Below are 18,315 nucleotides of genomic sequence, written 5' to 3'. Positions count from 1 at the left end.
CCTTGTGCCCAGCGTTTCCCGGTGGAACCTGACCAGCCGCGACCCAACCAGGATAAAGCGGTTGATGAGAATGAAATATGCACATTCTTGAAGGCCAAATGTATGTGGACACCTGACATTAAGTTTGATGGAAATCCCATTTCAAACCATGTGCATTAATATGGACTCCTCTTTCCAATCTTGTGGTTAAAAGTCTTAATACAAGAAGTGTGGACATTTCTGCCCAATTAGTCATTTGTGATCCCAAGCAAGGGCTGGCTTGCAACTGACCAGCCAACTCACAGATACAATTAATCTTTTTTTTTTTTTTCTATTTTTCCCACTTCCCCACCCCAATTTTTCTCCCCTAATCTAGTCGTGTCCAATTACCCTGACCGCGTCCTCTATACTGATTCATATACCCTTCACCGCTGACTGAGGACGCCTCTCAACTGACAAACGCCCCCTCCGGCACGTACAGTCAGTACAGACTGCATTTTTCACCTGCACGAGTCGAGTTCATACCCTTGACGGGCACTGTGTACAGAGGGCCACACCCCCATCAGCATTATTCCTCAGCCCTGTGCAGGCGCCATCAGTCAGCCAGCAGGGGCCGCAGTTGCACCAGTTATGAGGACCTATGATCCGACTTTCTTACCCTCTAACCCTGAACAACAGCCAATCGTTGTTCGCTGCCGCCCAGCCTAGTTGGAAAGACAGAGCTGAGATTCGATACGATGTATTCGAAACCCCAACTCTGGTGCGCTAGCGTACTTTACTGCTGCGCCACCTGAGCGTCTTAATTATTCATTTTTTGTAAAACTGAATGAGTGGGCTGTGTGTGGGTTAAAAATAAATAAAAATCTCTGGGGCTGTTAGCATTAGTGTTAACATGTATTTTCTAATTAGCATACAGCACTTACTGTACTTAATTAACTACACAGTAGCAGTCATTCTGGACAAAGTAATTGCTCCTTTTCTAATTGCTTTTTATATCTTACTCTACTTTTGTCACCAATAATAATTACAGATTATTAAGCAGCACTTTTTACACACACACACACACACACACACACACACACACACACACACACACACAAACAGTTTGTAATAACGCAATATTGTACAGATCATCAGCTGCTCCAATTTTTTCAGTTTTTAGAAATCTACTGTCACTGTTGTTCAGTGGAGACCTAAAGCCTTAGAAGTAGCTTTTTATCCACTGTTGCCTAAAATATTTACCACATTTCTCAGCTCTTTTGAAGCATTTCTAAGTCATGACAAAACACTTCTGCAGAAACTTGTGGTGACTGTTTGCATCTGATAGCAAGGTCCAAGGATGAAATAAGGATGACTTACAAAATGTGTTCCCTTTAACTTTTCTCATGAATTAAAAGCTAAAAGAGCAAGGGTGATCCTGCTCCTGATGATGATCATCTAGCGTCTATGTATAGGTTCTCTGTGAACATGTTAAAAAGAAGAAAACGAGGTTGTTTGAAGAGCATTGGGTTTCATTTATTTATTTATCATATAATTTACAAGATGAATTGTTTCATAAATGATCTCAAGGGCACCTTGTGTATGCCAGTCTGATCTGTTATGCTAGTTTAGAATGATCTGAAGATTTTACTGGCTTTAAGTGATACTTGAATCAGGGTGCTGGCTTAGTAGGGATTATTCTTGGTGTGCTCCATGATGGCCATGAGTGCCAGCCACGTCTCCTCAGCGGTTGGGATGATCTGCTTGGCTGGCAGGAGGAATCCGTATAGACCGGTATCTCTCAGCTCAAAGGTGTAGGAATACTTGATACCTTGATCGTAGGTCCAGTCGATGGTGCCACCACTTGCCTGGTCTGTAAGAGATGATGTGTTTTCAAATTTTAAATATACATAAAGTTTGAATAAACTTCAAATGATAAAACAAGATGATAAAAGCAGTTCTCTTTGAGAGTGTTCCACCTGAGCATACAGTGCCTTGCAAAAGTATTCAGCCCCCTTGAACTTTTCAACCTTTTGCCACATTTCAGGCTTCAAACATAACGATATGAAATTGTAATTTTTTGTGAAGAATCAACAAGAAGTGGGACACAATCGTGAAGTAGAACGAAATTTATTGGATATTTTAAACTTTTTTTAGAAATAAAAACCTGAAAAGTGGGGCGTGCAATATTATTCAGCCCCTTTACTTTCAGTGCAGCAAACTCACTCCAGAAGTTCAGTGAGGATCTCTGAATGATCCAATGTTGACCTAAATGACTGATGGTGATAAATAGAATCCACCTGTGTGTAATCAAGTCTCCGTATAAATGCACCTGCTCTGTGACAGTCTCAGAGTTCTGTTTAAAGCGCAGAGAGCATCATGAAGACCAAGGAACACACCAGGCAGGTCCGAGATACTGTTGTGGAGAAGTTTAAAGCCGGATTTGGATACAAAAAGATTTCCCAAGCTTTAAACATCTCAAGGAGCACTGTGCAAGCGATCATATTGAAATGGAAGGAGTATCAGACCACTGCAAATCTACCAAGACCCGGCCGTCCCTCTAAACTTTCAGCTCAAACAAGGAGAAGACTGATCAGAGATGCAGCCAAGAGGCCCATGATCACTCTGAATGAACTGCAGAGATCTACAGCTGAGGTGGGAGAATCTGTCCATAGGACAACAATCAGTCGTACACTGCACAAATCTGGCCTTTATGGAAGAGTGGCAAGAAGAAAGCCATTTCTCAAAAATATCTATAAAAAGTCACCTGGGAGACACACCAAACATGTGGAAGAAGGTGCTCTGGTCAGATGAAACCAAAATCGAACTTTTTGGCCACAATGCAAAACGTTATGTTTGGCGTAAAAGCAACACAGCTCATCACCCTGAACACACCATCCCCACTGTCAAACATGGTGGTGGCAGCATCATGGTTTTGGCCTGCTTTTCTTCAGCAGGGACAGGGAAGATGGTTAAAATTGATGGGAAGATGGATGGAGTCAAATACAGGACCATTCTGGAAGAAAACCTGTTGCAGTCTGCAAAACACCTGAGACTGGGACGGAGATTTATCTTCCAACAAGACAATGATCCAAAACATAAAGCAAAATCTACAATGGAATGGTTCACAAATAAACGTATCCAGGTGTTAGAATGGCCAAGTCAAAGTCCAGACCTGAATCCCATCGAGAATCTGTGGAAAGAGCTGAAAACTGCTGTTCACAAACGCTCTCCATCCAACCTCACTGAGCTCGAGCTGTTTTGCAAGGAAGAATGGGCAAAAATTTCAGTCTCTCGATGTGCAAAACTGATAGAGACATACCCCAAGCGACTTGCAGCTGTAATCGCAGCAAAAGGTGGCGCTACAAAGTATTAACGCAAGGGGGCTGAATAATATTGCACGCCCCACTTTTCAGTTTTTTATTTCTAAAAAAAGTTTAAAATATCCAATAAATTTCGTTCCACTTCACGATTGTGTCCCACTTGTTGTTGATTCTTCACAAAAAATTACAATTTCATATCGTTATGTTTGAAGCCTGAAATGTGGCAAAAGGTTGAAAAGTTCAAGGGGGCTGAATACTTTTGCAAGGCACTGTATATAAGCCGCTCAGGTGGAACACTCTCAAAGAGAACTGCTTCTTTGCTGGACAGATGGGCTAAACAAAAACCCTTATTTAATAGCAAAGGGCCTGCTGGACAATTTTGCTGATACAGGAGTGATGGTGCACCATATTACAATGAAGCATTGCTTGCATAAACATTATCTTCACTGATGAGACACCAAAAATACAAGCTAACCTGTGACATTATCACAAGGGTCAACATTTAAAGTATACAAAACTACCCAAACTACCATTGTTTTACCATTAAAACCACTGACTGCACCTTTAATTTAAGAGAAATGGCTAAAATGGGTGTCCTACGTACAGATGGTGTTAATGATGCTTCCATATCTGTACTTCGTGTTGTACAGGCTGCTCAAGTCAGTGATAGCCTTCTTCGCCAGCTCATGCTGCAAAAAAAAAGTAGAAAAGATTATCAGTTTGCCCAAAAAACGTTTTATAATGAATAAAAAAGCTAGCATTGAGACAGGAGGTTTCCAGGTCTAACCAGCTCTGCTTGGTCCTTGCAGGGAGTTTTGGTGTAACCGTAGGGATAGAGCAGCATCTGAGAGTAGCTGTGGATGGACACAAAGGCCTTAAAATTGCCATGAGACTGAACAAAGTCCACGATGGCCTTGACTTCAGGTTCAGAGTGAGCTTTAGGTCCACGGTAGGTCTCTGAGCAAGGGCTGTTACTAGAACCAGTCCCTGTGGGTAAAGTATAAATATATACAGTGTATCACAAAAGTGAGTACACCCCTCACATTTCTGCAGATATTTAAGTATATCTTTTCATGGGACAACACTGACAAAATGACACTTTGACACAATGAAAAGTAGTCTGTGTGCAGCTTATATAACAGTGTAAATTTATTCTTCTCTCAAAATAACTCAATATACAGCCATTAATGTCTAAACCACCGGCAACAAAAGTGAGTACACCCCTAAGAGACTACACCCCTAAATGTCCAAATTGAGCACTGCTTGTCATTTTCCCTCCAAAATGTCATGTGATTTGTTAGTGTTACTAGGTCTCAGGTGTGCATAGGGAGCAGGTGTGTTCAATTTAGTAGTACAGCGCTCACACTCTCTCATACTGGTCACTGAAAGTTCCAACATGGCACCTCATGGCAAAGAACTCTCTGAGGATCTTAAAAGACGAATTGTTGCGCTACATGAAGATGGCCAAGGCTACAAGAAGATTGCCAACACCCTGAAACTGAGCTGCAGCACAGTGGCCAAGATCATCCAGCGTTTTAAAAGAGCAGGGTCCACTCAGAACAGACCTCGCGTTGGTCGTCCAAAGAAGCTGAGTGCACGTGCTCAGCATCACATCCAACTGCTGTCTTTGAAAGATAGGCGCAGGAGTGCTGTCAGCATTGCTGCAGAGATTGAAAAGGTGGGGGGTCAGCCTGTCAGGGCTCAGACCATACGCCGCACACTACATTAAATTGGTCTGCATGGCTGTCACCCCAGAAGGAAGCCTCTTCTGAAGTCTCTACACAAGAAAGCCCGCAAACAGTTTGCTGAAGACATGTCAACAAAGGACATGGATTACTGGAACCATGTCCTATGGTCTGATGAGACCAAGATTAATTTGTTTGGTTCAGATGGTCTCAAGCATGTGTGGCGGCAATCAGGTGAGGAGTACAAAGATAAGTGTGTCATGCCTACAGTCAAGCATGGTGGTGGGAATGCCATGGTCTGGGGCTGCATGAGTGCAGCAGGTGTTGGGGAGTTACATTTCATTGAAGGACACATGAACTCCAATATGTACTGTGAAATACTGAGCAGAGCATGATCCCCTCCCTCCGGAAACTGGGTCGCAGGGCAGTGTTCCAGCATGATAATGACCCCAAACACACCTCTAAGACGACCACTGCTTTATTGAAGAGGCTGAGGGTAAAGGTGATGGACTGGCCAAGCATGTCTCCAGACCTAAACCCAATAGAACATCTTTGGGGCATCCTCAAGTGGAAGGTGGAGGAGCGCAAAGTCTCGAATATCCGCCAGCTCCGTGATGTCGTCATGGAGGAGTGGAAAAGCATTCCAGTGGCAACCTGTGAAGCTCTGGTAAACTCCATGCCCAGGAGAGTTAAGGCAGTTCTGGGAAATAATGGTGGCCACACAAAATATTGACACTTCAGGAACTTTCACTAAGGGGTGTACTCACTTTTGTTGCCAGTGGTTTAGACATTAATGGCTGTATATTGAGTTATTTTGAGGGAAGAATAAATTTACACTGTTATATAAGCTGCACACAGACTACTTTTCATTGTGTCAAAGTGTCATTTTGTCAGTGTTGTCCCATGAAAAGATATACTTAAATATCTGCAGAAATGTGAGGGGTGTACTCACTTTTGTGATACACTGTATATATATATATATATATATATATATATATATATACTGTATATATACAGTGTATCACAAAAGTGAGTACACCCCTCACATTTCTGCAAATATTTCATTATATCTTTTCATAGGACAACACTATAGACATGAAACTTGGATATAACTTAGAGTAGTCAGTGTACAGCTTGTATAGCAGTGTAGATTTACTGTCTTCTGAAAATAACTTAACACACAGCCATTAATGTCTAAATAGCTGGCAACATAAGTGAGTACACCCCACAGTGAACATGTCCAAATTGTGCCCAAATGTGTCGTTGTCCCTCCCTGGTGTCATGTGTCAAGGTCCCAGGTGTAAATGGGGAGCAGGGCTGTTAAATTTGGTGTTTTGGGTACAATTCTCTCATACTGGCCACTGGATATTCAACATGGCACCTCATGGCAAAGAACTCTCTGAGGATGTGAGAAATAGAATTGTTGCTCTCCACAAAGATGGCCTGGGCTATAAGAAGATTGCTAACACCCTGAAACTGAGCTACAGCATGGTGGCCAAGGTCATACAGTGGTTTTCCAGGACAGGTTCCCCTCGGAACAGGCTTCGCCAGGGTCGACCAAAGAAGTTGAGTCCACGTGTTCGGCGTCATATCCAGAGGTTGGCTTTAAAAAATAGACACATGAGTGCTGCCAGCATTGCTGCAGAGGTTGAAGACGTGGGAGGTCAGCCTGTCAGTGCTCAGACCATACGCCGCACACTGCATCAACTCGGTCTGCATGGTCGTCATCCCAGAAGGAAGCTGACGCACAAGAAAGCCTGCAAACAGTTTGCTGAAAACAAGCAGTCCAAGAACATGGATTACTGGAATGCCCTGTGGTCTGGCGAGACCAAGATAAACTTGTTTGGCTCAAATGGTGTCCAGCATGTGTGACGGCGCCCTGGTGAGAAGTACCAAGACAACTGTATCTTGCCTACAGTCAAGCATGGTGGTGGTAGCATCATGGTCTTGGGCTGCATGAGTGTTGCTGGCACTGGGGAGCTGCGGTTCATTGAGGGAAACATGAATTCCAACATGTACTGTGACATTCTGAAACAGAGCATGATCCCCTCCCTTCGAAAACTGGGCCTCATGGCAGTTTTCCAACAGGATAACGACCCCAAACACAACCTCCAAGATGACAACTGCCTTGCTGAGGAAGCTGAAGGTAAAGGTGATGGACTAAACCCAATTGAGCACCTGTGGCGCATCCTCAAGTGGAAGGTGGAGGAGTTCAAGGTGTCTAACATCCACCAGCTCCGTGATGTCATCATGGAGGAGTGGAAGAGGATTCCAGCAGCAACCTGTGCAGCTCTGGTGAATTCCATGCCCAGGAGGGTTAAGGCAGTGCTGGATAATAATGGTGGTCACACAAAATATTGACACTTTGGGCACAATTTGGACATGTTCACTGTGGGGTGTACTCACTTATGTTGCCAGCTATTTAGACATTAATGGCTGTGTGTTGAGTTATTTTCAGAAGACAGTAAATCTACACTGCTATACAAGTTGTACACTGACTACTCTAAGTTATATCCAAGTTTTATTTCTATAGTGTTGTCCCATGAAAAGATATAATAAAATATTTGCAGAAATGTGAGGGGTGTACTCACTTTTGTGATACACTGTATATATACAGTATATATATATATATATATATATATATATATATATATATATATATATATATATATTATAATATTCATGTAAGGTATGTACGGTATATTTGTATATACAGTTTTGATTTTGTGTATAATACCTCCAAAGCCAGCATCCCAGTTCCTGTTGGGGTCAACTCCAACACAAGAGGATCCAGTATTGGGCTTCCTTGTCTTGCGCCACATGCGGTTCTGTGTAAAAAGAATTTTGAATCACTGGTTTTATAACTTGGAGCTGTGATGAATTTTTACTGCTGAAGGATAAGAAATTAAAAGAGGAGACATTGTAAAGTAATGGGCCACCTGTTGCCACAAACTAGGGGTCATCTGTTTCCTTACAAAAACCTATTAGCAATCTGTGTGGCTTACAAACCTGAACACAGTAAATAATTAAAAGAAGTGTCCAAATACTTTTCGGCATGTAGTGTACATGACTTTCTTGTGTTTCTGAAGTGTTTGAACACTTACACTGGAGTGAGTGAACTGGAATCCATCAGGATTGGTGGCGATTTCTAGGAAAATGTCAAAGTTGTCAAGGATGCCGGTGAGAGCAGGGTCACTCTTATAATCTTTCACAATCTACACAAGAAACAAAGGGTACAAACATGGTACTTACACCTGGGGGCATTTTGATATTACAATGAGTGATATAAGTAAAGGTTTACTGGTAACTTAAAAAATTAGTTTAGACCTTCTTGGCGAACCAGGTTCCACTAGCCTGGGTGACCCACTCTCTGGAGTGAATGCCAGTGTCGATCCAGATACCAGGGCGGTTAGCACCAGTGCTAAACTATGAAACACCAAAAACTGGTTGGTTAATTTGTACACTATGCTATACACATTAGTATAGAATAGTAAAACAGCTATAATTAACAGCTGTGACTTACTTTAAGAACGTTTAGAGGACGTCCCTCATAACTCTGGCCAATAACGATCTTGCTAACCAGATCAGGGTTCTCCTGCACCAGCATGTCCATGAAGCTGTAAATCTGGAATTTGAAGCAAAGGCACAGATCAAGCATAGACGAGTCATCTTAGGTTACTACCTAACAGTTCAGTTCAATGATACAATATAATTAAATAATATTAAACAAACTGATATATATAAAATGAAACGTGATACATATATATAAAATGAAAACTGATATATATATACAGTATATACTGTATATGTATATATCAGTATTCAAAATAGTACAACTTTATTGTCACTATAAATGTCATTCCATATATATCTAGTTTCATTATATATATAAATTTTCATTCCATATATATCAGTTTCATTCCAAATATATCGAGTTTCATTCCATATATATCAGTGTTTGCTATATATGTATATATATTTATATATATTTATATGTGTGTGTGTGTGTGTGTGTGTGTGTGTGTGTGTACCTATCTACCTATATATACATATAATAATAATAATAATAATACATTTTATTTATAACGCACTTTACATTTGAAAACAAATCTCAAAGTGCTACAGAAAAACAGTAATATAAAACATGAAATATAAAACAAATATAAACATAGCATTATGAGACATACATCATAAAATCAGCGTTAATTTAACAGTCATAACATCTGTTAAAAAGAAAAGTTTTTAGACCCTTTTTAAAACTCTCAATCGTCTGTGGTGCCCTCAGATGGTCAGGAAGGGCATTCCATAGACGAGGAGCAGCAGAACAGAAAGCCCGATCACCCATGGTACTTAGTTTAGTTCTGGGAATGTGGAGAAGATTTGATTTTGCAGAACGGAGGGATCGCAATGAAATTTTAGGGGTAAGAAGTTCTTTCATGTAGGGCGGTGCATTTCCATAGATGCACTGATATGTAAGGAGAGAAATTTTATATTCTATCCTTGCAGAGACAGGGAGCCAGTGGAGTGAAAGAAGGATAGGTGTGATGTGCTCGTGTTTCCGTACTCTCAGCAGGATCCGTGCAGCACTATTCTGGATATACTGTAATCTCTGGAGACTCTTGGTAGAAATCCCGATGAGAAGTGCATTGCAGTAATCCAGCCTGGAGGAAACAAATGCGTGAACCAGCTTTTCAGCATCTGAGACGGTGATGGTAGGACGAAGTTTGGCAATGTTTCTGAGATGATGAAAGGAGGTCTTGCATAGATGTTTAATATTGGCTTCAAAAGTGAGTTGAGGGTCGAATTTTATGCCAAGATTGATAACCGTTGAAGAGGGAGAAATAGTATGACCAGCCAGTGTAATACTGGTTATAGGGGATGACTGGGTCTGGAGTGAGGTGCCAACCAACATCACTTCAGTTTTTGCACTATTTAGCTGAAGAAAGTTGTGTTTCATCCACAAACTTATCTCCTCCAGGCAGGCAGAGAGTATTGAAAGAGATGCTGATGAAGATGATGATGAGGGAGCAGCAGAATGGAGGGAATTTGTGTCAATTTTCATGTAAAGTTGTATATCATCAGCGTAGCAGTGAAATGAAACTCCATAGCGTTTTATAATTTGGCCAAGGGGAAGCATGTATAGGGTGAAAAGGACGGGGCCCAGGACTGACCCCTGGGGGACTCCGCATGTCACAGCATATGACTGGGACCTTGCATTTCCAATAGAGATGTACTCTGTTCTGTCGGTAAGATAGGACTGAAACCAAGCCAGGGCAGCATCAGTGAGTCCAATGGTGTGGTATAACCGGCGTAAGAGCATACCATGGTCAATGGTGTCAAATGCTGCCGATAAATCCAGGAGGACAAGCAGAGAAGGTGAGCCAGCGTCAGCCATCATCAGAAGGTCATTGGTAACTTTAACCAAGGCCGTTTCTGTGCTATGAGCAGAGCGGAAACCAGACTGAAATTTTTCAAAAAGGTTGTTGTGTTTAAGGTGATCCTGGAGATAAGTGTCAACTACTTTTTCCAATACCTTAGAGAGAAAAGGAAGATTGGAGATAGGCCTATAATTTGCCAAAACTTCAGGATCAAGTGCTGGTTTTTTTAGAAGTGGTCTAATTATGGCAGTTTTTAATGAAGGTGGAACATAGCCAGCTTGGAGGGAGAAATTTACTACAGTTGTAATCAGAGGACTTATAGTAACGGTGTGCACTTTTACTAAAGCAGTAGGAAAGGGGTCCAGGGCACAGGTGGAGGATTTCATCTTCCTGATAATGTCTTCAATCTGTTGTTGTGAGACTTCTGGGAAACAGTTAAGGGGCTGGGAAACCTCTGCCTGTGTATAAAAAAGAGTCTGCACTTGTAGAGAGTTGGTACTAGAGAGATCAGAGCGGATTGAGTCAATTTTTGTTTTGAAATAAGTCATAAGGTTATTACAGCGCTCTTCTGTAGCTGTAGTGATTGAGGGGACCTGTGGGTTGAGGAGATAATTGATAGTGGAGAATAACTGTTTAGAATTCCCTGGACTGTTGTTAATGATGCTTGAATAGAATTGTGAGCGAGCCTCTCTAAGGGACCTTGAGTATGCCTTCTGATGTTCCCGATAGGCCAACTTGTGGACGGTGAGGCCGGAGGCTTTGTAGCAGCGCTCGAGGGCACGCCCAGCTGTCTTCATTTTCCGTAGTTCATTAGTGAACCAGGGGGCTGAGCAGGAGAAGGTGACTGTCTTGGTTTTAACAGGAGCATGGAGATCCAAAATGTTGCTTAGTGTTCTATTATAGAAATCCACTGCATCACTGACTGATGTAAAGTTTCCAGGAGGATTTGAATGAAGAAGATGCCGTAGATCAGCTGTCATGGTTTCTTGGTTAATATTTTTCAAATTCCTAAAACAAATTTGGCGTTTGGGCCTAAGGAGAGGTGTAAGAAATGGCAGATCCATAGACACCACCTTATGATCGGACACACCCAGATCATAAACAGATAGTCTGCTGACAGTGGCGGAACCAGTAATAACTAAATCAAGAGTGTGCCCCCTAGTATGTGTGGGGACATTAACAAGCTGCTTGAGATTAAAACAGTCAATTGTTTGCAGAAATTCAACTGCTGAGCAACAGGAGGGTGTGTCAACATGAATGTTAAAGTCCCCTAGTATTATAATGTTGGCAGAAGAAGTACAGAATGATGAGAGAAGGTTGTACATCTCAGAGAAGAAAGAATGGTTATATTTAGGAGGTCGATAAATGAGCAAAATTGTCACAGGGAAAGGGGGTTTACATCTGAATGCCAAACATTCAAAAGAAGACAGCTCGGGTAGAGGCAAAGTAAACAGATCCAAATCACTCCGGTAGATAACAGCCAGGCCACCACCACGACCAGTGCTACGGGATTTCTGAACATAACAATAACCAGGAGGACACGTCTCATTTCAAACAGAAAAAACCTCTGGTTGATGCCAGGTTTCTGTGAGACACATTAAATCCAGATATTTGTCCAGGATATGGTCGTGTATAAAATGAGATTTGTTTGTTAATGATTGCACATTAAACAGTTCAATTTTGAGATTAGATGATGCAGTGAATCTCGGTATCGGTCGAAGCAGATGAAAGTCCACTCCGCGTTTCCCATCCCACTCCGTGGACAGCGTTGTCATGGAGACTACATCGCTACTCGTGTGCAAGGCAGCAGTGCTCTGATGACGTGTTAGCGGAGCGACAGTGCGCACAGCTGACCAGAAGGACGGAATAGCGTTACCGTTTCGAAGATAAACAAGCTTTCTCCGGGAGCCCCTGTGAATGTAACGAGGCCGGCGAAGGAGTCCAAGCTGTTTGATGACTAGAATACACGATGGAGTAGTGCAGTTGTTGAACTTCATCAGCTGGTCAACGGAATAGTTCAACATTGTGCCGATCCCAGGAAAACTCATCCACCGTTCACCACCAGCCGCAGACGCGATGCACAGTAGAAGGCACAAAAAGTATCAAAAGAACAAATAAAAGTATCAAAAGTAAATAAAAGAAATAGAGCCACAAGTAAAAAGATGAAAATGAGAAAGAAAAAACGATAAAATTACAATAAAATACGGTAACGGTAGCGGCAGCCAAATGCGCCAGCGTCCACCATCACCATGACAACTCACCATGAGTTGTACCTATGTACATATGTACCTTACTGAGCCACAAAGCAGCCAAAAGCAAGTTTTTGGGCTTTTGGGCTACACACATGCAGTACTTAACTAAATGTGAGCCAGACTTCCATGTATTACGTTATTACATGGCACACTGGCCCAGGTTGAGGTTAAATCTTAATACACACAAACTCTACTTCTGCTACTTTCCTAGAAATAGAAGTACTTAAATGTACTGTAGTTATCACTGAGGTGGTATCCCAATGGTATGACTTTTGGTCCTATACTATGTGCTTTTATGTAAGAAGGTGGACATACTGAACCTTAAACTCATTTAGGGTAGATAAGGTAGACTTCCCTATGCAAAAGCACATAGTACAGGTACAGAAAGATGCACCCTTGATGGTACCACACCAGTGAAAAGCAAAGGCACATTTTGATGTTTCTGCTACTAAGAATGTAGTAGAAAATATAAGAATTCCTAGTTTTAAATCTGCTCTGGTTGTTGATCTTGGGCTGTCAGCTGACATTACAAGTTTCAAAATATGGCCAAAAGTATGTGGACATCTGTCCATGAGCCTGCTCCAAATCCCATTCCAAAACCATAGGCATGTAGCTGGAGTCGCCTGACTTGCAGCTACAACAGCCTTTACTCTTCAATAAAAACTTTCCCCAAGATTCAAAATTTCAGCGTGTCTGGAGGATTTTGTGCTCCTTCAGTGAAACAACAATTGTATGGTCAGGTACTCATGCTGGACATAAAGGCCTGGCTGGCAGATGACATTGTAATTCATCCCAGAGGTGTTCAGTCGGGTTGAGAGGAAGGCTTTGTGCAGGACATCCATCTTTAAGAACATTGTATTGTGCGCAGGTGCACAGTCATGCTAAAAAAAAAAAAAAAGCAATGGGCTTTACCCAAATACAGTGTATCACAAAAGTGAGTACACCCCTCACATTTCTGCAGATATTTAAGTATATCTTTTCATGGGACAACACTGACAAAATGACACTTTGACACAATGAAAAGTAGTCTGTGTGCAGCTTATATAACAGTGTAAATTTATTCTTCCCTCAAAATAACTCAATATACAGCCATTAATGTCTAAACCACCGGCAACAAAAGTGAGTACACCCCTTAGTGAAAGTTCCTGAAGTGTCAATATTTTGTGTGGCCACCATTATTTCCCAGAACTGCCTTAACTCTCCTGGGCATGGAGTTTACCAGAGCTTCACAGGTTGCCACTGGAATGCTTTTCCACTCCTCCATGACGACATCACGGAGCTGGCGGATATTCGAGACTTTGCGCTCCTCCACCTTCCGCTTGAGGATGCCCCAAAGATGTTCTGTTGGGTTTAGGTCTGGAGACATGCTTGGCCAGTCCATCACCTTTACCCTCAGCCTCTTCAATAAAGCAGTGGTCGACTTAGAGGTGTGTTTGGGGTCATTATCATGCTGGAACACTGCCCTGCGACCCAGTTTCCGGAGGGAGGGGATCATGCTCTGCTTCAGTATTTCACAGTACATATTGGAGTTCATGTGTCCCTCAATGAAATGTAACTCCCCAACACCTGCTGCACTCATGCAGCCCCAGACCATGGCATTCCCACCACCATGCTTGACTGTAGGCATGACACACTTATCTTTGTACTCCTCACCTGATTGCCGCCACACATGCTTGAGACCATCTGAACCAAACAAATTAATCTTGGTCTCATCAGACCATAGGACATGGTTCCAGTAATCCATGTCCTTTGTTGACATGTCTTCAGCAAACTGTTTGCGGGCTTTCTTGTGTAGAGACTTCAGAAGAGGCTTCCTTCTGGGGTGAGCACTGCCATGCAGACCAATTTGATGTAGTGTGCGGCGTATGGTCTGAGCACTGACAGGCTGACCCCCCACCTTTTCAATCTCTGCAGCAATGCTGACAGCACTCCTGCGCCTATCTTTCAAAGACAGCAGTTGGATGTGACGCTGAGCACGTGCACTCAGCTTCTTTGGACGACCAACGCGAGGTCTGTTCTGAGTGGACCCTGCTCTTTTAAAACGCTGGATGATCTTGGCCACTGTGCTGCAGCTCAGTTTCAGGGTGTTGGCAATCTTCTTGTAGCCTTGGCCATCTTCATGTAGCGCAACAATTCGTCTTTTAAGATCCTCAGAGAGTTCTTTGCCATGAGGTGCCATGTTGGAACTTTCAGTGACCAGTATGAGAGAGTGTGAGAGCTGTACTACTAAATTGAACACACCTGCTCCCTATGCACACCTGAGACATAGTAACACTAACAAATCACATGACATTTTGGAGGGAAAATGACAAGCAGTGCTCAATTTGGACATTTAGGGGTGTAGTCTCTTAGGGGTGTACTCACTTTTGTTGCCGGTGGTTTAGACATTAATGGCTGTATATGGAGTTATTTTGGGGGAAGAATACATTTACACTGTTATATAAGCTGCACACAGACTACTTTTCATTGTGTCAAAGTGTCATTTTGTGAGTGTTGTCCCATGAAAAGATATACTTAAATATCTGCAGAAATGTGAGGGGTGTACTCACTTTTGTGATACACTGTAGGTGTTTAAATCAATTTTTAAAGATTTTATATTATTTAGTTTATACACCTGTTAGCAATGAGTAAACACCTGAACTCTTCTTATATATAATTCTTATATTCTCTACTACATTCTTAAAAGCGGAAATATTAAAATGTACCTTTGCTTGTCGTCGGTGTGGTACCCTCAAGGGTGCATATTTCTGTATCTATGCTATTTGTTTTGCATAGGTAAGTCTATCTTACCTACTTTAAATAAGTTTAATGTTCAGTATGTGCACTTTCTTGTAAAAACACAGAAGTCGTACCATTGGGGTGCCACCTCAGTGATGATTGGACTGTTTTTTTACTAAACATGCTTTGAGTATGCACTTTTATCCAGCACATCTCTCCATTGTGCACCTGCGCACAATACAATGTTCTTAAAGATGGATGTCCTGCACAAAGCCTTCCTCTCAACCCGACTGAACACCTCTGGGATGAATTACAATGTCATCTGCCAGCCAGGCCTTTATGTCCAGCATGAGTACCTGACCATACAATTGTTGTTTCACTGAAGGAGCACAAAATCCTCCAGACACGCTGAAATTTTGAATCTTGGGGAAAGTTTTTATTGAAGAGTAAAGGCTGTTGTAGCTGCAAGTCAGGCGACTCCAGCTACATGCCTATGGTTTTGGAATGGGATTTGGAGCAGGCTCATGGACAGATGTCCACATACTTTTGGCCATATTTTGAAACTTGTAATGTCAGCTGACAGCCCAAGATCAACAACCAGAGCAGATTTAAAACTAGGAATTCTTATATTTTCTACTACATTCTTAGTGCTGCATGGTTATACTGTAGTTCTGACCTCATTCAGTGTGTGGTAGCTGGCGTAGTTGTAGTCATCAGTGGATCTGGGCTGGATAACACGAGATCTCATCATCTCACGCTGCTCCTCATCCAGAAGATTCTGAAAACAAAGGTTTATTACACACAAAGTGTACTTCATTACTAATAATACTATACTATGTTCAAACCATTGTTTGTTACTTGTAGTCTTGAAATGTATTTACCTGAACATCTGAGATCATGACCTGATAGCTGATCTTGTTGTATGCCAGGAAAGCCCTTACATCCTGCAGACTGTGTAAGGGAACACGGACATCAACAGGTAGAGACTCATGAACCGGTTCCATCCAGAAGTCCAGCTGAATTGAAGAGACCACATCCATGCATTACTTTGTATGATGACAAAAAAAATCATCTCCAACAAAGCAGTCCTCACTGGTAATGGACCTGTTGTTTTAAAAGCTTTAAGAAAAAGGTTTAGGATATAATTTTACCACAAGGTTCTCTGCCTCTGAGAGTTGCTTCAGGAGATGGATCTGTGCCTCATTTTCAGCAGTGATCCGAAAGACCTGGTGGCTATTAGAACATCATATTATTAATGACTGGTACTGGTGTATGTAAATAAATACATACATGACTCCATGGACCGGTTTCAATTCAGGTGTTCAATTCTGGCCTAACTGCTAGCACTGCAGAAGAGGACAATCCAACTACTACATTGGCAACAATATGTGGACACCTGAACATTTTTGGACATTCCATTACAAAACAGTGGGCATTAGAATGGGGCTGCCACTGTATTTGCAGTTATAGTCTGTATTCCTTTGGTAAGGTTTTGTGAGGTTGGGCAATTTTGGATGAAAAGAGGCTCACAATAGACATTCTAATATATCCCAAAAAGGACTTTTGAAGGCTGCTTTTTCCAACACTAAACATAAAAGTTACTATTACGATTACTATTATTATTTACTCTCAATTAGTTAATTATGCGCAAAGGTGCACAGTCATGTTACATAAAAATGGCTTCCCCATACTCTTAACACAGTTGAAAATGCCTGTTTGCAGTAGGTGTAGTTGAAAACCCTAAACTCAATAATAAAGAGGAGTGTACACACAGATTTTGTTATTTAGTGCATATATGCAAATTTACAACCATGTCTTAGATCCAACAGTGTAACATCATGCTCAACCAACCTCCACCACACTTTAAAAACAGGTTTAACGTCTTTGCAAGTCAATAACATTTTCTTTTATGATGTATACATTTAATTCTCACTCAATAATCATCACCAATTTGCCACTGTTCGACCCCTGAGCAACGCCCTTAACCCTCATTCACTCGAATTGAATTCAGTGATAATTGTAAATTAATCTGGAGTAAAGTGTTTGCTATAATTGGTTATGTCTGGATGGGATGGCCAAGGCCCGGTGATGGATTGATTTGCACTGGGACCCATAAAATCTTAGTTCATTTGTAGAAAATGTGATTGACTTGCATAGAAGTTAGAGCTGTTTGTAAAGACTGAATAGTTTTGCCAATCTTGAACTTACACCATTTTTATAATTTAATTTAATTCACCAGTGTCATATAAACATACAGCATGAAAATCATAAAAATTACCCCTCAAAAGTCTCCTTGCCAAAAACAGCCACAAACAGCGCAAGCAATCCCAAAAGTCCCTTCATGTTGCTTCCTGTAGTGCCCCCTTCCTAGTGAAAGTGCCCTTTTATATTTCAGCACAGGCTCTGATATGCTTTATTTTTAGGTAACCAGCCTTGAGCCTCAGGTGCCATATGGGACCACTGACTTTCTTCCCACACCTTGAACTATAGGTTGAGGATCAGATTCGTCCTGTTTAAAAAACTGAATTTACTGTAATGTAGAAGTCATGATCTGACACTTGGTCAGTGCTGTGAGAAGTTTATTATTAATGATTAAGCATCGTGTTTATTACTGGAATATTATAGAGAATGTGAGAATGTAGCAGCTGCGCCTCTTTATCACTCATTTAAATGAATAACAAAAGTTTCCATACACTTGTATGGGACAAGTACACTGAGGCAAAACAAGTATTTACTCATGTGTTTTTCATGTTTTTATGTACTTCCAGTGAATATGTCAAACTTTATGTGTACTTAATGTATTTTGACCTAGAAATATGCACTTGGCAGAAACCAAGAAAATGAATATAATAATCAACTACTTTTGTGTTTTATAGTATATAGTCATAAATCTGAGACCATTAGTAAAAATGCTTCTGTTTTCTCCACAGTTACTGACCATAAAGTATTGAGCATTTATGAGGCACTTAAAGTCGGTAAAAGCCAAGTATTAAGGAAAATA

The 18,315-nt window shown here is 41.4% G+C and overlaps 1 protein-coding gene across 1 annotated transcript; it reads right to left on the bottom strand.

Annotated features, from left to right (window-relative positions):
• Positions 1-1,485: 1,485 nt before the first annotated feature.
• LOC134319090 (carboxypeptidase A1-like) lies at positions 1,486-17,658 on the bottom strand. Its single transcript, XM_063000083.1, has 11 exons — positions 17,593-17,658; positions 16,466-16,547; positions 16,196-16,330; positions 15,991-16,092; positions 8,490-8,591; positions 8,294-8,392; positions 8,071-8,181; positions 7,704-7,794; positions 4,069-4,268; positions 3,886-3,970; positions 1,486-1,831 (listed from the first exon to the last, which is right to left on the bottom strand). The coding sequence occupies exons 1-11, from the start codon at positions 17,655-17,657 to the stop codon at positions 1,644-1,646; spliced, it is 1,260 nt and encodes a 419-aa protein (XP_062856153.1). The 5' UTR covers position 17,658; the 3' UTR covers positions 1,486-1,643.
• Between the last annotated feature and the right edge of the window lie 657 nt (positions 17,659-18,315).

This window comes from Trichomycterus rosablanca, chromosome 8, assembly GCF_030014385.1.
Source record: "Trichomycterus rosablanca isolate fTriRos1 chromosome 8, fTriRos1.hap1, whole genome shotgun sequence".
Taxonomy (NCBI): Eukaryota; Metazoa; Chordata; class Actinopteri; order Siluriformes; family Trichomycteridae; genus Trichomycterus; species Trichomycterus rosablanca.
The sequence above is the reverse complement of the archived record's forward strand: the minus strand, read 5'-3'. Positions and strand labels throughout refer to the sequence as shown.